Below are 23,642 nucleotides of genomic sequence, written 5' to 3' on the forward strand. Positions count from 1 at the left end.
CGGTAAGCCCCTGAGCCAGCTCTTGTCACTGCAGAAGTTACGGAGATCATGGAAAGACTCAGAATCCGTGACCTCCGTGACTAAATCGCAGCCTTACTTATGATACTTGATAATGATAAGATAGATCTTACTAGTAATTGAAGCATTGAGTGGGATTTGGAAGATCTGAGTTCAATTCCTGTTTCTGACATAGACTTTCTGTGAGGTCTTGAATCCCTTCATGCCTCAGTTCCCAATCTGTAAAAAGAGCAATGGCGTAGCCAGGTGGAGGGAACGGGGGAGCGATCAAAGAAAAAGGCACTACCCGCTGCGGTGCTTTTACTTACCCGGTGGTGCTTTTACTGATGGGGCGGTGCTCTGGGTCTTCGGCGGCACCTCGGCAGCAGGACCTTCACTCACTCCGCGGGTCTTTGGTGGCATTTCCTTCAGTGCTGCTGAAGACCCCTGGGGCTAGTAAAGGGCCCACCACCCAAGTGCTGCTGAAGACCCGGACCGCCGCCGGGTGAGTAAAAAGTAAAAAGGCGCCAAGAAATTGAAAAGGCACCACTTGTGCTCAGTGGTAGAGTGGCCGCTGCCCTGCTTCCTTCCCCCCCCCCCCAGCTATGCTACTGAAAAAGAGGATAATAATAATAATAAAAACTACTTCCATTTTTTGCCTCTCTTGTTTATTTAGACTACAAATCGTACAATGTGGATGTGCATGCGCACAGTGCCTGGCCCAGTGAAGGCCTGATCCTTGCTGAAGATTATGTGCTACTGTAATTTCAATAAATAATATAAATTCACCTAATCTGATACCCTGTAACCCACCTATCTTTTTCCTGTCTGACATATTGTAGAAATGTTTTGTTTTAGAGCCTTGTTCTTTTATTTGCATTTTGGAAAGTTTTTCAACAGTCTGATTAGGTGGTGGTGGTGATGTTCAGAGATACAAAGTGATATATCTCTTTCAATATTTCAGCTGCTAAATGTGACTTTGAAACAGACAGCTGTGGCTGGTTTGAGACTGTTAGTGCAGATGGATTTGACTGGGTAAGAAGCTCCAGAAGTGCACTTCCATCTGCTTTTCAGAAACAAGCCCCACCAGAGGATCATACCTATAACAACTCCGAAGGTAAGACATAAACAGGTGATTGATGCTGATACACATACACTGAACTGCCTGCCATTAAATCAGGGGCAATAACTCCTGCTGAAATCTTCTGCATTACACTGGCTCTGTGTATGTAAAGTTCTATTTTTTCCCCCAAACAGGTCATTTTATGTTTGTTCTGAGAAACAGCAGCCGCCTTTCACAGGTTGCTCAAATACGAAGCCCCAAGTTCAACCAGGCTGGATCAGGTTGCACAGTGTCCTTCTGGTATGAATTATGTTTTATGTTAAATTTACAGAACATCTGACATTGCTTCTGTTGGACTGAAATTAAGGTTAGAATTTCCAGTAGCGTACATCTCCTTCGGCAATATTTATTGCCTCCTCTTACTCTTTAGTCGCACAGGCTTTGTTGTAACCACTAAGCAACAATAAGCTGAAGAATTTGGAAAAACGGACCTGAGACACAGGACGGTTTTAGTTTTTGATTTTAAGACATAATCCTTTAAAATGTTTTTTTCCCCAGAGTACACAGAAATCCGATGATGATTCCAAGAATACAGTTCTTCTAAGGATGGGTCAATCTCAAAATGTTAAGGAGGTTCAGTTTGGAATAGCTAACCACACAAAAGGCTAGCGGCTCATCAAGGCCTCCAGGAGATTCTAAATCAGGCTGTAAATCTCAGGACAGGCTTTATTAAATGATTCAGTGAACAAAAAAAAAAATGTTAAATGCAGGATGGTGGGGAAAGTTAACCAAGATTTGTGTGTTTAAGTTCAGGGTGGTGCTTATTTTTAAATGAACCAGTTTGTCATTGCTGAAATTTTGTTCAGTGAAAAAATTCAGAATTGTTTTTCTGAAGAAAGAGTTAATTGGAAATGACCTCATCTCTCTTATCACCAAAGAGTGGTACTGTTGTCAATAGGAGGCAAGTCTGTTTAGTGGTTAGAATATGGGACTGGAGGTCAAAAGTTCTGGTCTTATTCCCAGTTCTGGCACTGACCTACTGTGTCACTGTTGGCCCAGTCACATAATTTGTTTCTCTATATGTAAGAGGGATATAGTAATACTAAACTCATGGGGATGTCGTAAGCATTAATTTTGTAAAGTGCTTTGAGATCATTAGATGAAGTGCAAAGTGCCATTAATAATTATGGTGAAAGGAAAACATGTTCAGAGAATCATAGAATATCAGGGTTGGACGGGACCTCAAGAGGTCATCTAGTTCAACCCACCTCAAAGCAGGACCAATTCCCAACTAAATCATCCCAGCCAGGGCTTTGTCAAGCCTGACCTTAAAAACCGCTAAGGAAGGAGATTCCACCACCTCCCTAGGTAACCCATTCCAGTTACTCCTCGTTCTGTAATCTGGTACCACTGAGAACAGTCTAGATCCATCCTCATTGGAACCCCCTTTCAGGTAGTTGAAAGCAGCTATCAAATCCCCCCTCATTCTTCTCTTCTGTAGACTAAATAATCTCAGTTCTTGTATACATTAGATGTTTTGCTTTCCTTTAACGAAGCTTTAAATTTATCTGTTGAATTACATTCATACAATTAATATTTTGCCTGTGAGTGTATTGTGTTAATTGCTTACTATGAAAGAGAATTTCTCTGTACAGTTATGGATTCTAACTTAATTAAGAATCCTTCCTCCATCATAGTCTTAACTTCTTCAGAAGTGTCCATGATTCATATATCAGCCAAGTCTGCCAGAGCAGATAAGCTAATATAGCTATGGTATGACAATGAGATCACATACAGAATGGTGTTAATTGCTGCTGAACTGGTTGTAGGCACTGTGGACTGACTTCATTCCAGGGGTGATTCCATTAAATTCCATAGAATTATAACAGAGCTGATACTGGTCCAGTATATTTAACATGATTCATCCTCATCATTTGCACCTTTTGAATTTTCCGCTGCCTTTTTAGGTATTACAATTATGGACAGTCAGTTGGAGCAGCAGAGATGCAATTACATGTTGATGGACTGAAAAACGCTACTGTCCTCTGGAGGATATACTATAATCAAGGAGAGCAGTGGTTAAAGGCTTTCATTCAGCTCGGCCGCCTCCCACGGCCCTTCCAATTATCACTGTATAAAGTCAGCCTTGGATTTTATGATAGTGTCTCAGCAATTGATGATATACATTTCGAGAACTGTGCTCTTCCACCTCCAGCAGTAAGCTGTGAAGGTCCTGATCGTTTCTGGTGCCGAGACACAAAGGCTTGCATCGACAGTTTATTGGTTTGTGATCTCGTGGATAATTGTGGGGATGGATCTGATGAGGAAAATTGCAGTAAGTACTTTCAGTTCTGTTCCTTGTCCATTAACAAAGTAATAATAATGACCAATTTCAGACCTGGAAGTTGCATTGCTTACACTAGGGATGAATAGATCTGTTGTTAAAAAACAGTCTTAAAATGATTGACTGGTGCCATATACACCTGATAAGGCCTAGAAGTTAGCTCTTGTAGAAAATGAAAACAAATATGCACAGACCAATCTTCTTTATTACAAATGTGGCCATATTTCTGTATTTTCTATGAAATATAGAAAGGCACTGCTTGTTCAGAATATAATTCTCAGAGTGGTAGTATGACGTGTATTAGGGTTTTTTGTTGTTGTTGTTTAATATGTTAACTTTCCTTAAATAGATGAAGTATGGTGAAAATCTATATTCATATAAGATGTTGACATACTGTAGGGAATAATATCCCCTAATTCTGTATATGATGGACGTAATAGTGAGATGGTTCTTGCCCCCCCCCCCCAAGGGTGCCACCTGGAACTGGGATTCCACTGAGCCCTCTGACTCACCAGCCTGAGATCCCTCTGAGCACTGTGCTGCTGTGATAGGCTACAGACTGCGCCCAGTCCTACACTCCCACCGGCATTCACAGAGGCAGGGCCACACCCAGCTGCAATTACATGCAGGCTTTGGCCACCCACTACATGAACCAACAATAGAGAGGCTACAGCCACGATAACTCCCAGCTTCCCAAGCTAGGACCCCAGAGCTGTACTGTCCTGCCCTGGTCAAAACCCTGACCAGTATGAATTTAGGGAGAGGAATATGCAATAAACTCAAGCTAAGATTTTTCCCCAGGCATTTCACTTAAAGGCACACTGGTTTAGATTAAAACATAAAACAGGTTTATTAACTACAAAAGATAGATTTTAAGTGATTATAAATGATAGCAAACAGATCAAATAAGATTACCTAGTAAATAAAACCACAAGCTAAGCCTAGGATACCAGAAAGATTGGATATGAATTAGCAATTTCTCACCCTGACTGATGATACAAGCAGACTTGCAGATTCTGAAGACACAAACTGCACCTGCTTTGCAGCTTGGGCTCCCCATCCCTGTTCCAAGTCCTTTTCTTTCAGAGCTTCCCTTAGGCATTGAGTTGTGGGGGAGTGAAGAAGAACAGATGATGGCACTCCCTGCCTTATATAGCTTTTCCATATGGCGGGAACCATAGGTTTCAAACTTTGTTCCCAGACCAGTTTGTGGGAAAAATACAGGCACTCAAAATGGAGATCAGTATCATATGATCTGGTCAGGTGCCCTTGCAAACCTTGCTGAGACATAGCAGCCATTACTTACAGGCTATCTGGAGGGTTCTCAGGATGTCTAGGCTGGAAGTATTTTGCCTCGTGGGTGTCAATCAAGTGTAACCACATTTGAAATACAGATACATAGTCAATATTCATAATTTCAGGCCCAAAAAGGATACATGCATACAAATAGGATTATCATATTCAGCAAATCATAACTTTTCTAATAACACGTTACATGACTCATCTTGTACAAATTGCATCATAATTATGTCATAATCATATCATAATCATACCCCCAAGGGTACGGATGTGGGTTGTAGTGTCACAAATCAGTCATAGTAGTGACAGTGCGATTAACTATCCCCCTCCAAGGAAGAACTCTTAAAATGAAGAAAAGCTACTGTATATTCACATTCATGATATTCACCTTTCAGTGTTTCAGAACCTTGCTGCTGTTGGCTTTCCCTCCATGCATGCACTCATAAATTTTAAGGCAAGAAGAACATTAACATATAGCAAAATTAATAAATAGCAACTACATTATCACGTCCTGAGGTGTCTAAATTAGAAGGCAGATCAAAATGAGTTACAGTAGCAGGGGAGAACTCTTCGCATAGAGGGAGATTTGTGATGGTTTCACGTTTCCAGTGGTTGAATTTTTGGAAGGTGCCACTCTTACTGCAAGTGATGTCTTGTGGAGAGTCTCCTTTATCTCATTTGCTACCATGATCACTTTGTGATCCATAGACCTCCAGTTCAAGTCACAGTTGGGCCAGATAATTTACAAGTGAAGAGGCATCAAATGAGGCTTATGCTTTCTTTGGCATGGGCTCACGCTGTTATCATCTTCATTCCTGAACAGCAACACTTCCTGCTTTCCTAAATCAAATAGCTTATTTTTGTCGGGCTGCATTTAATCCTGTACAGAGGTGAAAAGGTGCAGTGTTAATGGAAAACTTCTGTTAATTTTAAAATAGATTATTCCTTAATCTAATGGAAAAAATTGTAACTCATCAATAATGTTTTTGCTAATATATAACTTAGTGTAAAAAATTAAAATTACTAAACAGATTTAATTTTGCCTATCTGATTACCTAAATCCTGATACTAATGTTAATTTACATGGGCTATCTTGTTATATAAAACCCAGAAAGCTATGTAAAGCAGCTAGACACTGAGACTGATCCTGGGGAAAATCTAATCTAGTACACAAGTCAAGAGGAAGAGGCTTCATGTTGATGGTGCAATAGGAAGCCACAGTAGGATGGAGGAGCTAAGAGGAGGGCACACAATTGGAGGTCAGGTTTTAAATTGGTGTGTGCATGAATGGAGGCTAGGATGAGAAGCCTTTAATATGTGGCCTTAATCTTTCTGAGTTATTAGAATTAATCAGTTCATTTTTCCTTTAATAAAGTTTATTACTGTTGCACAACTTGGTGTGAGCTGTTCTCAACATGAGTACACACTCTATGGTGTATTGATGATTATGATTCTGTATCCACACTGTAGATTCTGTTCAAAGGTGTCCTCCTTTCTCTCACATTCCCATACACTTTCACTGCTTTTGCTTTTCTATTTATTTTTTCTTCCCCCAATTCCCAGGGTAAGAAGTTGAACTAATATAACATTTACAATGGTAAACAGAGCCCTGAATGTATGCAACCAGGAGATTTCTGTCATTTAGGGCTGAAATCTTGCAAGAAAAGCGCATTACATTTTGGCACCATTGCAACCAAACTTGAACCTTCATTCAGTTTGGCCCCTAACTCTGAATTCTAACCTGAAACTAATCTGAATCTGGATCCAAACATTGGCTTCTTGGCCTATATCTAATTAGTTTGAGTACTGAAGGATAGTAAGAGTTTAAAACCTAATTGCAGTGCAGTACTGGTGTTAAGGGATGGCAAGCAGGGCAACTGCCTGGGCCCCCATGCCACAAGGGCCCCATGAAGCTAAGTTACATGCTTCAGCCCCATGCAGCGGGGCTTGGGCTTACTCTCCAGATGGCAGAACTCTGGCTTCAGACTCCTAAAGAGGGTACAGTAGTTTGGAAAGGCTGAGAATCACTTTCCTACAGTATATTTTTTCTAGTGGTTTGACCAATCAAGTTTCAATTTAGGGCCAGAATTTGCTATGATACTTTAGCATAACTCCCATTGTGTATGTGTATATTGCCACATATATGTGAGGAAAGCATCTAGTCCTTGTTTCTTGTTCAGACTGGTTTAAATATAATTAATTACATTGAGGTTAACTCTGTGAGGAGAAAAAGCAAATTCTAGTAGATCACTTTGTTTGATGTAGCATATTGCTTTCATTTGACAAGGTTTGTATTTACATATTTCAGAACCTGAGCTACAGTGTAACTTTGAAAATGGGCCGTGCAACTGGAACCAAGACATGGATGATGACTTTGACTGGACCAGAAACCAGGGCCCAACTTCCACATTTAACACAGGACCAATAAAGGATCATACTTTGGGCACAGTCCAGGGGCATTATCTCTACATAGAATCCTCAGAACCGCAAGTGTTCCAAAATAGAGCAGTTTTGCTGAGTCCGATCTTTAATGGCACTTCCACTCATGGCAATAAAAGCTGCATTTTCCGCTTTCATTATCATATGTTTGGAAAACACATTTATAGGCTGTCTGTCTTCTGGAGAATTTTGAGCAACTCAAAGGGTCATCTGCTGTGGCAGAAGTTTGGAAATCAAGGCAACAGATGGATAAGGCAAACACTCAACATTACAAGTGCTAAGCCTTTTCAGGTATGATTCTTTCAATCTGTAATCTATTTACTAGAGCACCATAAAATCCTGAGAGAATGAGAGATTACATTAATGTAAACTAAAGCCAAACGTAAGTAAGACTCTTTGATCAAATTTACTTTGAAACACATCTGTCATTTGATTAAATATGTTCCCAAAACATTTTGTTCTGGTGTAGCCACATTTCCCCATACCAAAATGCCTGGTTATCATCTTTGAAGATGAACACATGGTATTTTGAAACAGCTGTTACTTGGTTCTTTCAGCATTGAATACAATGAAACTATGCTTGTGCCGATTGCAAAGCCAATTGGGAATATGGAACAACTTGTCCTTTTATTTTTGTGAAAAACCTTTCACTATATGACATTAAACTGAATATCCCATCAAAATATGTGGGTGAAGAGCCTAATGCTCATAGGTTGAAAAAGTATGTATCAGTTAGTGGAATACAAATTTATTATAAAGCACAGCTGGAAATCCAGTGCCCTTTTTTAAAAAAATGCTTTGTGTGTTATAAAACTTTTAAGTTTTACTTTGTCTTGTAGTTCATATTGGGGATGGTATTCTTGCAAACGTATTCGAGATGTTCATTCATTTGACTGCATGATGCCAATTCATCAGAAAATTAATTGAAAAGAAAATATTAGCAAAAAATTAATTCCTTTATTTAACTGATCTAAGGCAATACTAGAGGTAAGATGGTGCCATGTTTTGTTTCCATAAGGACTATGTTTAGGGACAAAAGGCTACATTCTTATTGACACTAAGGTTCTGTTACATCATTTTGGCTATTTAGAGAAACCTTAGTGTGGGCATAAAGGTTTACATCCATTTAAGGCCCCTTTGCACTACAGTCTATACTACAAAAATAAGTCTCCCTAAGTTACGTCGATGTACAGCCACTGCAGTAATTAAATCGCTTTTGCACATCCACAATATGCTCCATGTGTCATTGGTGCATGTCCTGACTAGGAGGACTTGCACTGATTTAACTGTGAGTGTGGTACATTGTCGGATGGCTTCTGAAAAGCAGCAACAGTCGATGTAACCAATGGAGTATCTACACTGACACTGTGTCAACCTAACTAAATCGACCTAAGCGCTACACCTCTCACAGAGGTGGAAGGCGATGAGACCTACATAGAGCACCGAAGGGAGCTACATTTCAGTGTAGACGATTAGAGTTATGTTGATCTAAATCTGTAGTGTAGATCAGTCCTTAGTGTGAATGAGAACAAGTTACTCTAGGGCAGAGAGTAACTACAGTAGAATCTGTGTGTATACAAACATGTATCTAGTTCTTAAAACCTGGAACTAAAACTCATTCTCATACCTCATTTTCTATATTAATTTAGTTTACTACATAATATATTGATATCTAAATATGAATGCCAGTAGTACATACTGTGCTGTTTGTTGTGTTACATCTGGATTTGTTTTTATTGTGACCAGGCATGCAGTATGCAACCTACTTGGAAGGAATGTGAAAGGCATTTTTCACATTGGCAGCTTGATTCTACTCTCACATCTACCAGTTTCACACTGGGATAAATTCATTGTTTTGAAAGGAGTTACTCATAATTTATACCTGTGTCTGTGAGAAGTGAACCAGGCCCTAAATATGGAAACACTTGACTTTGAATTGAATTGAAATGTGCACTGCATTTAAATTGGAGTTTGAACATCTTTTAGTTCCTCTTTGTGCAAGTTCTGCATGCATACTTATTTTTATTATTTTTGCATAGAAAGGAAGTATGTTGGATGCTTAATTGTTTGCCTGAAGAACTCCAAAATCAATAGTCATACACAAGTCCTTGATTAGGGTTAGGAAGATGTTTTGAGTTAGTGAGAACACTTAGTGTGACAGCACCATAGGGCTCTCCAACCTTTCCTTCCTGTACAGAGTGTTATGAGCTGAGTGTAATCTTGTTATGGGTTGAATTAAAACCTCACTCAAACTTATATGTAAATGAATCCATTTAAGATAATTGTAAGAGACTGTTAAAGAGTCACATTCAAAACGAAATCTAATAGAGTCTATCCAGAAACTAGCATGAGGTGGGCAGACAGGTTGACTGGGTATTGTGTCCCGGTGGATGGGGGTGTCAGAGAGAATAGACAGAAACAGAGAACAGGCAAGAACAGAGAGAGGGAGAGGGGCAAGAAAGCCATGCAGGAGCCTGTAAGCACAGTGTGATCAAGGAAAAAGTTAAAGCTTTGGGTCTGGTACTGGGTAAAGAGGCTTGAGGGCTGTAAGCTAAGAAACTGCTCATTTTATTCTTGGTTTATTCTGTGTTCAGAGAGTCAGGACTTTGTACATCCCTTGAAATGAAGAAGATTGCATTAAAAAGATACCAGTCACCATCAATTTTTACTTCAAACTGGAACTTCCCAGTCTGGAGCCCTGAATTTTGACTAGCCCTCAGGTCAAAGGAGGTAACAGGGAAAGCTATAGGGCCAGGTTTGGTGTAAAAAGGGGAGTAATAGGCAGAGAAAACATCAGCATGATATTGAGTGCCTTGGATATTGCTCAAAGTTGGAAATTGTTACTGAGTTGTTCAGTTTTTGTCAATTGTTGCATTGGCCATGTGTTGCAGAGTGAGCTTTTCACCTACCTTGATTATTCATTTGGGGATTTAATTGCTTTGGGATGGAGAGGTCTATTAGGTCAGTTAGATCAAGAGTATGGCTCATTCCTATGTCCACTACTTTTCTTGACTGAATTTTGCTGTCAGGTTGCCTACCCGATTGCCTACCCTTCTTCCAAACTTAGTGATTTTCAAAATGAGATGGTTTTGGCTGGAATTAGAAAAGCACAAGTGATAATGCACGTTCCAAGTTGCATAGGAAACAGCTTGTTCTTCCGATTGCTGACATTTTCAATTACAACAAAATGTCAATTAGAAACAAAATGTGTAGTTTCAAAATATACGCTGGGTGGTGGAGATGGTGCTTCATCCATGTGATTGGCTCCCACTTAGTGGAGGTGAAGTGTGCGGGGGTGGGGGTCAGTTGAAACTGTTCGCTCATTGTGAACTTCCTGTTTCAGCCCCACCCTTAATCCAGTTTCTGGATCTCTGTTGATTCTGGGGCCTTGGCTGGTCACCAGTTTTATGTTCTGGAAGGGATTTTTCCCATATGGCAAAATTGGCAAACTGCCATGTGGATTTTTTTACCCTCCATCTGGCATGTTTATGGCATTGAAGTTAAAATTGTCACAACTTCGGCAGATGCATGTGGTGGTTTGGTTAGAAAAGGTCTGATTGAGGTCTCTGTAACTCAGTAATCTGCTTGGGTATTGGTTCTGGGGATGATTTTGCACATTGGGTTTGCCTCTGTGTCATGCAGCTTGTGGCTCCCTTTGTCTTATTTCTGGTGTGGAGGAATGGATGGGTCAAGACTGGCTTCCAGTTGGGGCCCTGAACCAGACCTAAGAGTATAGAGGGGGCATGGCCTTCACATTCAATCTCAGGTTTGTAGTACATGAGGGCCATTGGTGCCCCTTGAGATCAGCACTGGAACAACCCTGCTGAGTATTTTTGGGTTGTCACTCCAGTTGGGTAACACTGTAGTTTTAAGTAAAGTTGCAGCCTTTGCATTTAACCATATTAGGATATCTGTGTCTCATTGTTTCCATGTGCACATCAATGGAATGTTTCAGATCAAATCAATATTTTGAAAGGAAATATTTAGATTAGCTTGGAAATATGCATTTGGAAAATTGAAAAATTTCATAGAAATCAACATTTTCTGAAAATATTAATTTTGATGAAAAAACTTTTTGTTTGAAAATTTTTGACCAGCTGTACGTATAGGTAAGGAACACATAAGAAGAAAAATTCCCTTTCCTCCCTCCCTTTTTTTCTTTTTTCCTAATAGATGGTTGTCAGTTGTGTACTTAGATGTCCACTACATTCTAGGAAAGTAACACAACTTGTGAATTATAAGCAATAAAGGGCCATATGTTAAAATTATTTTTAATTATGGAAAGCAGGCCAAAAAAAGAGCAGATATAAGTGATATCGCAATCAAGCCAATAGACTGGATGTTTTTTTAAAAAACATGTAATAATCTGCTGATTTTCTGAAAGGATACTGGAGCCATGAATCATAGAATCGTAGGACTGGAAGGGACCTCAAGAGGTCATCTAGTCAAGCTGCCTGCACTCAAGGCAGGACTAATCTTATCTAGACCATCCCTAACAGGTGTTTGTCCAACCTGCTCTTAAAAATCTCCAACTTCCCTAGGAAATTTATTCCAGTGCTTAACCACCCTGACAGTTGAGTTTTTCCTAATGTCCAACCTAAACCACCCTTGCGGTAATTTAAGCCCATTGCTTCTTGTCCTATCCTCAGAAGTTAAGGAGAACAAATTTGCTCCCTCCTCCTTGTAACAACCTTTTATGTACTTGAAAACTGTTATCATGTCCCCTCTCAGTCTTCTCTTCTCCAGACTAAACAAACTCAGTTTTTTCAATCTTCCCTCATATGTTATGTTTTCTTGACCTTTTATTGTTTTTGTTGCTCTTTTGTGAATGTTCTCTAGTTTGTCTACATCTTTTTGTCCACTTTCTCTAGTTTGTCCACACTCAGAACTAGACACAATATTCCAGTTGAGGCCTAATCAGCACAGTAGAGTGGAAGAATTACTTCTTGTGTCTTGCTTTCAACACTCCTGCTAATACATCTCAGAATAATGTTTGGTTTTTTGCAATAGTGTTAAACTGTTCACTCATATTTAGCTTGTGATCCACTATGACCCCCCAGATCCCTTTCCTCAACACTCCCTCCTTGACAGTCATTTCCCATTTTGTATGTGTTCCTTCCTAAGTGGACTACTTTGCATTTGTCCTGATTGAATTTCATCCTATTTACTTCAGACCATTTCTCCAGTTTGTCCAGATCATTATGAATTTTAATTCTATCCTCCTAACCAGAACTGATCCCTGTGGGACTCCACTCAATATGCCCTTCCGGTTTGACTGTGAATCACTGATAACTACTTTCTGGGAAAGGATTTCCAAACAGTTATGCACCCACCTTATAGTAGCTCCATCTAGGTTGTATTTCCCTAGTTTGTTTATGAGGCGGTCAAGCGAGACAATATCAAAAGTCTTACTAAAGTTAATATATACCACATCTACTGCTTCCTTTCTATCCACAAGGCTTGTTACCTTGTAAAGAAAGCTATTAGTGTGGTTTGACATGATTTATTCTTGACAAATCCATGGTGACTGTTACTTATCACCTTATTATCTTCTAGGTGTCTGCAAATTGATTGCTTAATTATTTGCTCCATTATCTTTCTGGGTACTGAAGTTAAGCTGATTGGTCTGTAATTCCCCTGGTTGTCCTTATTTCCCATTTTATAGATTGGCACTATATTTGCCTGTAACGGGGCGGTACTCTCCACTGTGGTGCCTCCTGTTGGCCATCCTGGGAATTAGCTCTGGTTTGCCAGTGCGCCCTCATCTAGTGGCATCTCGCCACCGTCACTTATGTCGCCAGGACCTGTGTCACTCTCAGGACTGCGGTGTCCTCTTCTGGACACAGTCCTCCTGCTGTGCCCCACTCTGTTCTCTCCCTCCACTTCCGGGGTGCCAGCAGTCCTCTGTCCAGCCACTTGCCTCAGTTGCAGGCTGCAGTCCAAGGTCTAGCCACCTGCGTCAGTGGCAAACAGCAGCCCAGACTCTAGCCACTCCCCTCAGTGGCAAGTGGGGCCAAAGATGCGGGGGTGGGGGGAAGCCTGCTACTCTGGGTCTCGGCCCAGCAACCCTCTAGCCAGCAGCCATGCACTGCATCACCTCCAACCCCTGCCATCTATTTTCCTGGGCCACTTCCCTGCAGCCCTAGCACCTTCTCCACCCTTGTATCTGGGCTTCAGTCTGGCAGCAGTCTGACAGGAGCTCACTCATGCTCCCCTGATGTGCCCAGCACTGCTCTGATCATGGTGCTGTCTCTTCTCCCTCCTTCAGGGCAGCCAGTCCTCCCTCCTCAAACTCCAGGGAGTGACTGAAGCTGCTCTGGTCAGCAGCCCTTCTCATATGGCCCAGCCTGGCCTTGATTGGCTGTCTCTACAAGCCCTTTCTTAATTGGCTGTCTCCTGTGCAGCCTCCCCGGGGCAGCTTTAACCCCTCTTCTGTCAGTGTGGGGCAGACACCCCACCACATGGCCCTAAATCTCTCAGTCTTCCATGACTTTTCAAAGATAATCGCCAATGGCTCAAATATTTCCTCAGTCAGCCTCTTAAGTATTCAAGGATGTATTTCATCAGATCCTGGTGACTTGAAGACATCTAAGTTGTCTAAGTAATTTTTAACTTGTTCTTTCCCTATTTCAGCCTCTGAGCCTACCTCATCTTCACTGGCATTCATGATGTTAATGTCCAAATGGTACTAACCTTTTTGGTGAAAACTGAAACTCTAGCTAGTTTGATCTCTTTTTGTGCCTTGGCCTTTCTAATTTTGTCCCTACATACTTGTGTTACTTGTTTCTATTCATCCTTTGTAAATTGACCTCATTTCCACTTTTTGTAGGACTCTTTTTTGAGTTTCAGATCCTTGAAGATTTCCTGGTTAAGCCAGGGTGGTCTCTTGCCATACTTCCTATCTATCCTATGCAGTGGGTGTGATGGGATCCCCGGGGTGCAGCCTGGAACTGTGGGTCCTCTGTATCCCCTTAACTCTTTCCAGCCTGGGTTGTCTGTCTCAATGCCTTGCTAGCGGCCAGCAGCAAACATCTCCAGGGGCTGTTATCACTCAGCACAACTGCATGTGGAGACCTCACAGCCAGCTAGATTTCATGAATGCTCCCAGAGCCACTCATGAATCACACAGAGAAAGTCACCAGAGCCAAATCCCCCCAGCTCCCAGCACTGTACCTCTGGATTATACCTTCTTGCACTGCTCAAGATGAGCAAACTCACTGGTAAAGATAAACAGTTAAACAAATTTATTGACTACAAAAGATAGATTTTAAGTGATTATAGGTGATATGTAAAAAGTCAGAGTTAGTTACCAAAATAAAATAAAATATAAGCACGTAGTCTAAACCTTAACCCTATTAGACTGGGCAATATCTAGATTAAGCAGTTTTTCTCATCTCACTGGATATTGCAGTTCATAGTACACAGATTTCACCCTTGAAATCTGGGCCAATCTCTTCTGCTTAAGTCTTCTCAGTGTCCTCCTTGCTTGCAGCATGGGTGGGGGCAGGAGAAAAGGAAGCATGGGCCTGCTGTGTTCTGTTTTATACCCTCAGTCCCATGTGCTTGTTGAACACACAAGTCAAGGCATGTCTGGTGGGCATTACTGAGTCCCCAGACAAGGTTGAGCAATTCCCCTGGTGTGGTCTCATGCAGGTGAGTCACTGAATTGTAGCTTCCTTGCTGGACAATGGCTGTTGATGGGTTGTTTGATACCCCACTTGGGTGTTGGTTACTTTCCTCGCTGTTGTCTCTGGGGGGCTAATATCTGGCTGATTCCCCAACTTACAACATGTTTTAGTGACAACCATACAACACAATTCTCATAACTTAATATGCATTAATGATATACATAGAAAAATGATTTCAGCAGATCATAATCTTTCCCCTGATACCTCACATGGCCTGCTTTATATGCAAGATCACAATCATATATAAATGAGGAATATGGTGGTTACAGGGTGCTCCCCCAAGGTACAGAATGTCACAGTGGGATAGTTTGCTCTTGTACCCTTAATAATGTCTCTTTGAAAATCTGTCAACTCTCTTGAAGTGTTTTTCCCCTTAGGCTTGCTTCCCATGGGCTCTTACCTACCAACTCTCTGAATTTGCTGAAGTCTGCCTTCTTGAAATCCATTTTCTGTATTGTGCTGTTTTCCCTCCCATCATTCCTTTGAATCATGAACTCTACCATTTCATGATCACTCTCACTAAAGCTGCTTTCCACTTTCAAATTCTCAGCCAGTTCCTCCCTATTTTTCAAAATCAAATCTAGGACAGCCTCTCCCCTAGTAGCTTTCTCCACCTTCTGAAATGAAAAATTGTTTCCAATACATTCCAAGAACTTGTTGGATAATCTGTGCCCTTCTGTATTATTTTGCCAACAGATGTCTGGATAGTTGAAGTCCCCCATCATTATCAAGTCCTGTGCTTTGAATGATTTTGTTAGTTGTTTAAAAAAAAAAAAAAAAAAGCCTCCTCCACCTCTTCTTCCTGGTTAGGTGGTCTGTAGTAGACACCTACCATGACATCACCCTTGTTTTTACCTCTTTTATCCTTACCCAGAGACCTTCAAGAAGTCTGTCTCCTATTTCCATCTCAACCTCAGTCCAAGCGTATTCATTTTTAATATATAAGGAGACACCTCCTCCCTTTCTCTCCTGCCTGTTTCTCCGGAGCAAGCTGTACCCTTCTATGCCAATATTCCAGTCAGATGTATTATCCCACCAAATCTCTGTGATGCCAACTATGTCATAGTTGTGTTAACTTGCATTTCAAGTTCTTTTTGCTTATTCCCCATACTGCTCGCGTTAGTGTACAGACATCTCAGATACTGATTTGATTTTCTCCATACGTTCTCTCTTGTCTCTCCATTATCCCTGCTATAATGGTCCCTGCTTCCCCCAGATTCCGACCCTTCTCCCAGGTCTCTGTGTTTTTGACTTACCTATAGCCTTTTGTCACCTGCCCCTGTTGAATCTAATTTAAAGCCCTCCTCAGTAGGTTAGCCAGTTTGTATCCCAATATACTCTTCCCTTTCCTTGATAGATGGACCCCATCTCTGCTTATTAGTCCTTCCTCCCAGAACTGCATCCCATGGTCAAGGAAGCAGAAGCCCTCCTGGCAACACCATCCTCACAGCCAGGCATTCATCTCCAGGATGCACTGGTCTCTCCCAGGCCCCTACCCTTGACTGGAAGGATCAAAGAGAATACCACCTTTACCCCCAACTCCTTCACCCTTACTTCCAGAGCCCTGTAGTCACACCTGATCTGCTCAGGGTCATACCTTACAGTATCATTAGTGCCCACATGGATGAGTAGCATGGGGTAGTAGTCAGAAGGCCAGATGATCCTAGGCAGTCCTTCTGTAATGTCTCGGATATGGACCCCTGTCAGGCAGCATATCTCCCAGGATGTCATGTCAGGCTGACAGATTGGTGCTTCTGTCCCCCTCAGAAGAGAGTCACCAAGCACCGCTACCCTACATTTCCTCCTGATAGTGGTGGCTGCGATCCCCTCAGCCTTGGGGGTACATGGCTTCTCCTCCTCCACCTTTGGGGCTATTCCTCATAGCTCATTGTCAGGGCAGCATAACAGTTCTTCATCACTTTGGTGGGTGGGTTGGGAATAGGGGTGGAGTATTGCCTGCTGCCAGAAATAACCAGCAGCCAGTCTCCTCCCTGTGACAGAACCACATCCTGCTCCTCTGGTGGCCTGACAGCAGACCTCTCTAGCTGGTTAACTTCCTCAGAGTTAGACATCTCCATATGAATACTCTCAATGACTTCCTCGTGGGCACTAATGCTCCTCAGCCCAGCTAGCTTCTTCTGTAGCTCTCCCACTTGCTTCCTGAGAGATTCCACCAGCAGGCACCTTTCACACTGGGTGGTCCTCCCTGCCTGGCTTTCTGAGAGTGGGAAATGCAGGTCACAGTCTCTGCAAATCCACACCAGGATCTGGGTAGAGGCATCCATGGTTAGGTTCTCTGTCTGGATATCGGTGGAGGAGGCAGGAGCAATGTTGGCACTGGTGATGCGGCCCTTCCCAACCATAGTGATTATATTGGGGCTTCCTCTTACAAAATCCCTCTCAAACTCCCCTGTTTGCTAGCTCCCCTGGGTTGCTTAGCCTCTGGCTTTTTAGGCCTTCTCTTGGTTAATCACACAATGGAGAGGGTGATCATAAGGCTGTCTGAGGCTGATCAAGAATGATCTGGGGACAAAGGCTCAAACAGTGCCCAAACACACAAATGCAGCTGAACCTGTAACTTTAAATAACCTGAAAGAGAGAGAAAAGCACAAAAAGCTAAACAAACTCACTCACCTCAAGATGAGTACTTGCACCTTGTTCGTTCAGCAGGGGGATCTCCTTCTCTCCCTCTCAAACTTCTCTGTTTGCAGTCCCCAGTTCGCTAGCAGTTTGAAAAAACATATCCGCATTGTTGGGGTTGGTAGTCTACTGAGATTAAATTTATAGGGCCTTGGTTGAGTTCTCTGGCATGAGCCCAGTGCAAACAGCACTCAGAGGCTTGTCTCACTCATAGCACAGCCCACGGCGCCTTGTTCTCACACCGTTAAACGTCTCCAAAACTCTTTGTTCCAGCTGTAGTCAAAAGATGACTATAGTTTATTTTGTCACTGGTCCATCACATATTGCACATCAAAGGGATAAATGTGATTTCAATGAATTGACAAGGAGAGAATGAGTGAAGAACGGGGTGGAGTAAAAGGCGGTTTTAGAGGTAACTAATTTAAATGAAAGGAATGCAAGGCAGTAAGCCAAAAACTAAACTTAACTCTCACATACTGACAGTTAACAGTACCTGTCCAAAACACACAGCATATCAAATTCAGTTTTAGTTGTAGAATAGTGTGACACTGGGGTTCTCTTTGATTTCAGAACTGTTGACACAATGGTTTGTAATGAACCTGGGAGTATTTACTAAAGGAAAGTTATATAATTTAATCTCTTCTTATGACTTTATCTTGTAATGTAAGCAATAACCGAACAATCACATATTTTTGCAATTTTTATATGTGGTTTTGATTTGAATACAGAGAAGCTATTTTGCTAAAGACTTTTTTTTTTTTTAATATTGTGTTGGTAGAGGTTCAGTGATGATTTACCGATATAAGTGTCTCTGGACTCTTCCAGGATGGATGTGGAGGTATGGAATGGAATATTCACCTGTAATTACTCTTCAATTGTTATTTTAGCAAACTCTCTGATCATATAGAGCTCACTTGGGTATTCTCATTGTGTAATATTGAAAATACAGCAGGAGAGAAACTAGAGTCCAGTTCTCAAAACTGACAGAACTTTATTCCTTGTAAGAGAAATTACTTTTCTGGTCTAAGACATTCATCCCAATATGGGTAAATATAACTGTTAAGTGTATTTATCTTCTTAATCTTCTTTAGCGGTCCAATTTCATGTTTTTCATATAAGTCGTGTTTGAAATCATAGTAAAATATTGAACTGTCCAGGATAGCTCACTTATATTGATGATGCACAGTGTTTGCTTTATCATCAGTGGGAAATCAATGCCTGACACAATTTCACCTCAGAAGAGAGGACAGGTTTTAATATGGTTATTTGTTAGATAAATGTCATTGTTTTCCTCTGTTCCTTCAAACTGCTCCACATTTGGCAAAAATAAGTGATGATGTTATGTTTAAATTAATAAAGTGATATATAACAATATTCTTTGTTAGCCCAAGCCCCTTCCTTTTAGTCGTGGAAGTTACAGAATGGATATAAATCAGATGCCTACAGTATCCTTTAAAATGATATGTAGGGACATTCTGGCATATTTTAAAATTAATGAGGTTATTTATAATGTAAAAACAATTTTGCCCTGATCTATTTCACATTTAATTCATATGTAAGTTTTGTAAACAGAGATAATTACAACCCTATGATATCGCAAGGTGTAGGGAGTCATTTAATGTCCCTAATCCTCTATGATTATTTCACAATAATCACCCCAGGCCTCCTCTAATGGCTATTATGATTATGAAGCTTCTTTCAAACATGCAAATTCAATATTGAAATAGATTACTAGCTACTGCTACTCAAAATTTGCATTATTCAGGTATAATTCTGCTACCATATATGTCATTTGTCTATTAAGGTATGAAAAACAAAATCCAAAAAGCAAGAGAAACCAAAACTAACCCTCGAGCCAAAAAATAAAAATGGAAGATGCTACAGAATATAAATCTATCTTCAAAATCACAATAATTTTCTAAAAAGTTGGATGTAAAATACCTTTAGTACTTTATTAGTTTAAAAAATGACTAAGGAAGACATATAACTAAATACATAATAATAATTCTGTTTTGATTAACAATTACATACTATTGGATCATAAAGTAGTTGAATATTGACTGAAGATTATGGGGCTATATTGCCTATGCTTTATAGACAAGAATGAAAGCCAGGTCTCGGTTCTAATTTTTTTTTACATTTTTTTTACTTGTTGTGCTGTGGTGGTGCCCAATACTGTACAGAAACAAATATAAAGACCACGAGGTTTGCAGTTTAAGAGCCTGATCTTCCAAACACTCCAGGTTCCAGCCCAGAGGCCCTATCATCAGCAGCCAAGGTCTACACTGTCTCAACAATCACTGCTCTTTCCCTTGGCTTCTTCCTAAACCGTGTTCCACAGGGTTTCGTCCCCCAGAACACATCTGGGTAAATCCCTTCCAGCGAGGACATGATCTCAGGGCTTTGGCTCCCCATTGGGCTTCATCCTACCCACCTCTCTGTGCCCAGAGAGTGACTGTACACTCTCTCCCTGCCACCCCCTTCTGTCTCTCAACTCCCTGGCTTTAGACAAGTTGTCAGGCTTTTGGGAGTGGCTCAGGAGCATGGAAACCAATTTCAGGGCAGACTGTTAAGAAGCAGGGCATAACCCCAAACTGGCTGTGAGTTCTATACTTAGATTTCACCAACCAAATATCGAGTGTGAACTCCTCAAGTACTATAACAACCTTACCATAGAGTCACAGAGAGTCTCCTTGGGTACTCCGGTCTATCTTGCCACCCAGTTAAGCTTGCCTTTGTGATAGATGGTCCCTTACACCAAAAATCACAACAATATTCAGGTTATTCCCAGTCCCAAAGGACCAGTTACCTACCCCAGGTCCTTTACACCTTAGGGTATGTCTACACTACGGGATTAATCCGAATTTAGATAATTCGGATTTGAGAAACAGGTTGTATAAAGTCGAAATGAGTGCGGCCACACTAGCACAGTAATTTGGTGGTGTGCGTCCAAGTACCGGGGCTAGCGTCGATTTCTGCACCGTTGCACTGTGGGTAGCAATTCCATAGCTATCCCATAGTTCCCGCAGTCTCCCACGCCCATTGGGATTGTGGGTTAAGATCCCAGTGCCTGATGGGACAAAAAACATCGTCGCAGGTGGTTCTGGGTACAGCCTCACTTCCTCACTCCCTCCCTCCCTGCATGAAAGCAACGGACGGCAGACAGCCATTTTCGCGCCTTTTTTCCTGGGTGGGTGAACACTGCAGACTCCATACCACGGCAAGCATGGAGCCCGCTGAGGTCAAGACAGCACTCATGAATATTGCAAACACCTCGCGCGTTCTCGTGGAGTTTATGCTCAGCCAGGACCAGAAAAACGAGGCGAGGAGGCAGCGGCGGCGGCAGCGCAGCGACAAGCATGATGAGGACATGGACACGGACACGGACACAGAATTCAGTGAAACCACAGGCCCCGGTGCTTTGGAGATCATGTTGTTAATGGGGCAGATTCTATCCATGGAACGCCGATTCTGGGCAAGGGAAACAAGCACAGACTGGTGGGACCGCATAGTGTTGCAGGTCTGGGACGATTCCCAGTGGCTGCGGAACTTTCGCATGCGTAAGGGCACTTTCATGGAACTTTGTGACTTGCTGTCTCCTGCCCTGAAACACCAGAATACCAAGATGAGAGCAGCCCTCACAGTTGAGAAGCGCGTGGCGATAGCCCTGTGGAAGCTTGCAACGCCAGACAGCTACCGATCAGTCGGGAATCAATTTGGAGTGGGCAAATCTACTGTGGGGGCTGCTGTGATGCAAGTAGCCAAAGCAATCACTCAGGTGCTGCTACGAAAGTTAGTGACTCTGGGAAATGTGCAGGCTATAGTGGATGGTTTTGCTGCAATGGGATTCCCTAACTGTGGTGGGGCAATAGACGGAACCCATATCCCTATCTTGGCACCGGAGCACCAAGCCACCGAGTACATAAACCGCAAGGGGTACTTTTCAATGGTGCTGCAAGCACTTGTGGATCACAAGGGACGTTTCACCAACATCAACGCGGGCTGGGCGGGAAGGGTTCATGACGCTCGCGTCTTCAGGAACACTACTCTGTTTAAAGGGCTGCAGCAAGGGACTTACTTTCCGGACCAGAAAATAACCGTTGGGGATGTTGAAATGCCCATAGTTATTCTTGGGGACCCAGCCTACCCCTTAATGCCATGGCTTATGAAGCCATACACAGGCAGCCTGGACAGGAGTCAGGAGCTGTTTAACTACAGGCTAAGCAAGTGCAGAATGGTGGTAGAATGTGCATTTGGCCGTTTAAAAGGTCGCTGGAGATCATTATTGACTCGCTCTGACCTCAGCCAAAGAAATCTCCCCATTGTTATTTCTGCTTGCTGTGTGCTCCACAATCTCTGTGAAAGTAAGGGGGAGACCTTTATGGCGGGGTGGGAGGCTGAGGCAAATCGCCTGGCTGCTGATTACGCGCAGCCAGACACCAGGGCGATTAGAAGATCACACCATGAAGCGCTGTGCATCAGAGAAGCTTTGAAAACCAGTTTCATGGCTGGCCAGGCTACCGTGTGAAATATCTGTTTGTTTCTCCTTCATGAAAACCCTCCCCCTTTACTGACTGATTTTCTGTAAGGAACCCACTCTGCCCCTTCCCCCATCTTTCTTTCAAACCAAATAAAGTCACTATCATTTAAAAATCATTTATTCTTTATTAATAGATTAGAAAAAGAGGGAGGGAACCCGGGTGGTATTTGGGAGGAGGATTGCTGGGAAGGAAAAAGCCACAAAGAAAAGGTTAAAAAAATGACAGCCTTTTGCTTGGGCTGTCTACTGGGGTGGAATGGGAAGGTGTATGGAGCCTCCCCCCCCCCCGCGTTCTTACACGTCTGGGTGAGGAGGATACGGAACATGGGGAGGGGGGAGGGTGGAACAGGGGCTGAAGCGGCAGTCTGTTTTCCAGCAGCCGTTCCTGAACCTCCACCAGACGCCGGAGCAGCCCCAGCGTTGCATCCTTCATCCTCTGGTCTTCCTGCCGCCATCTCTCATCTCGATCGTCTCTCCTCTCCTCACGTTGGTCCCTCCTCTCCTCACGTTGGTCCCTCCTCTCCTCACGTTGGTCCCTCCTCTCCTCACGTTCACTGACTTCTTTCCTATACTTTGAAACTGTTTCCTTCCACTCATTCAGATGAGCTCTGTCACTCCTGCTGGATTGCATAATTTCAGAAAACATGTCCTCCCGCGTCTTCTTCTTACGACGCCTTATCTGTGATAACCTTCGGGATGGAGGAGGGAGGCTTGAGGAATTTGCAGCTGCTGTAGGGAGGGGAAAAAAGAGAGAATTGTTTTAAAAGCTACATTTTGCAGAACAATGCTTATACTCTTTCACGGTGACCAACACTGTTCACATTACATAGCACATGTGATTTCTGTGCAAGGTCGCATTTTGCCTCTTAATGCTGAGTGCCTGTGGCTTTGCTGCTAGAGATCACAGGTCTGGGCAACAGAATTCGGCTTGCATGCGGCCATGGTAAGCCATTGTTTTACAGCTTCTGCCCCCTCCTTTCCCACATACCAAGCATAGCCTGTAGAGTGCTGCAGAAGCCTGGCCAATCTCAGCCAGTTGGGGGGGGCAGTGGGGGGGGGCTTGTCTGGGCCCCTTCAGGCAAGTAGAGTGCTGCGGTTTTTCTGTTAACATTCAGCAGCACCAGAAAACAAACTAACCCCCCCCCCCCCGCCATGAATTCTCTGGGATGATCACGGTACCCCTCCCCCCACCGCGTGGCTGGTATCAGGGAGGATCCCTGCAGGCACCAAACTACCCCCCCCCCCCCGCCGCCGACCCCCCCCCCCTCGCCATGAATTCTCTGGGATGATCACGGTACCCTCCCCCCACCGCGTGGCTGGTAACAGGGAAGATCCCTGCTAGCCAAACGCGAAAAACTCAGGGCCAATTTCCCATCTGCGCTTGGCTAACTGCAGGGAAGGATTTATTTTCCGCCACAGGCAAACAGCCCAGTAGGAACGGCCACCTCTGTCCCCTTAATTAAGTTCCCGTATTTCAACCAGGTTACCAGGAGTGATATCACTCTCCTGAGGATTACACAACAAGATAAAGAACGGATGTTGCTTGAATGCCAGCAAACACCGGGACCATACGCTGCCAGGCTTTGTCAGGCAATGATACCAGATTACTTGCTGCAAGCATGGCGTGGTCAA

General features: G+C 42.7%; 1 protein-coding gene across 1 annotated transcript in view; it reads left to right on the forward strand.

Moving 5' to 3' along the window:
• MALRD1 (MAM and LDL receptor class A domain containing 1) overlaps positions 1 to 23,642 on the forward strand; it is a 435,909-nt gene that overhangs the window by 82,931 nt on the left and 329,336 nt on the right. Inside the window, exons 14-17 of the mRNA XM_054017027.1 lie at positions 962 to 1,114; positions 1,255 to 1,360; positions 3,028 to 3,395; positions 7,012 to 7,433. Of these exons, the coding sequence (XP_053873002.1) occupies positions 962 to 1,114; positions 1,255 to 1,360; positions 3,028 to 3,395; positions 7,012 to 7,433 (1,049 nt within the window). The remainder of the gene's footprint in view (positions 1 to 961; positions 1,115 to 1,254; positions 1,361 to 3,027; positions 3,396 to 7,011; positions 7,434 to 23,642) is intronic.

Source organism: Malaclemys terrapin, chromosome 2 (genome assembly GCF_027887155.1).
Source record: "Malaclemys terrapin pileata isolate rMalTer1 chromosome 2, rMalTer1.hap1, whole genome shotgun sequence".
Classification (NCBI taxonomy): Eukaryota; Metazoa; Chordata; order Testudines; family Emydidae; genus Malaclemys; species Malaclemys terrapin.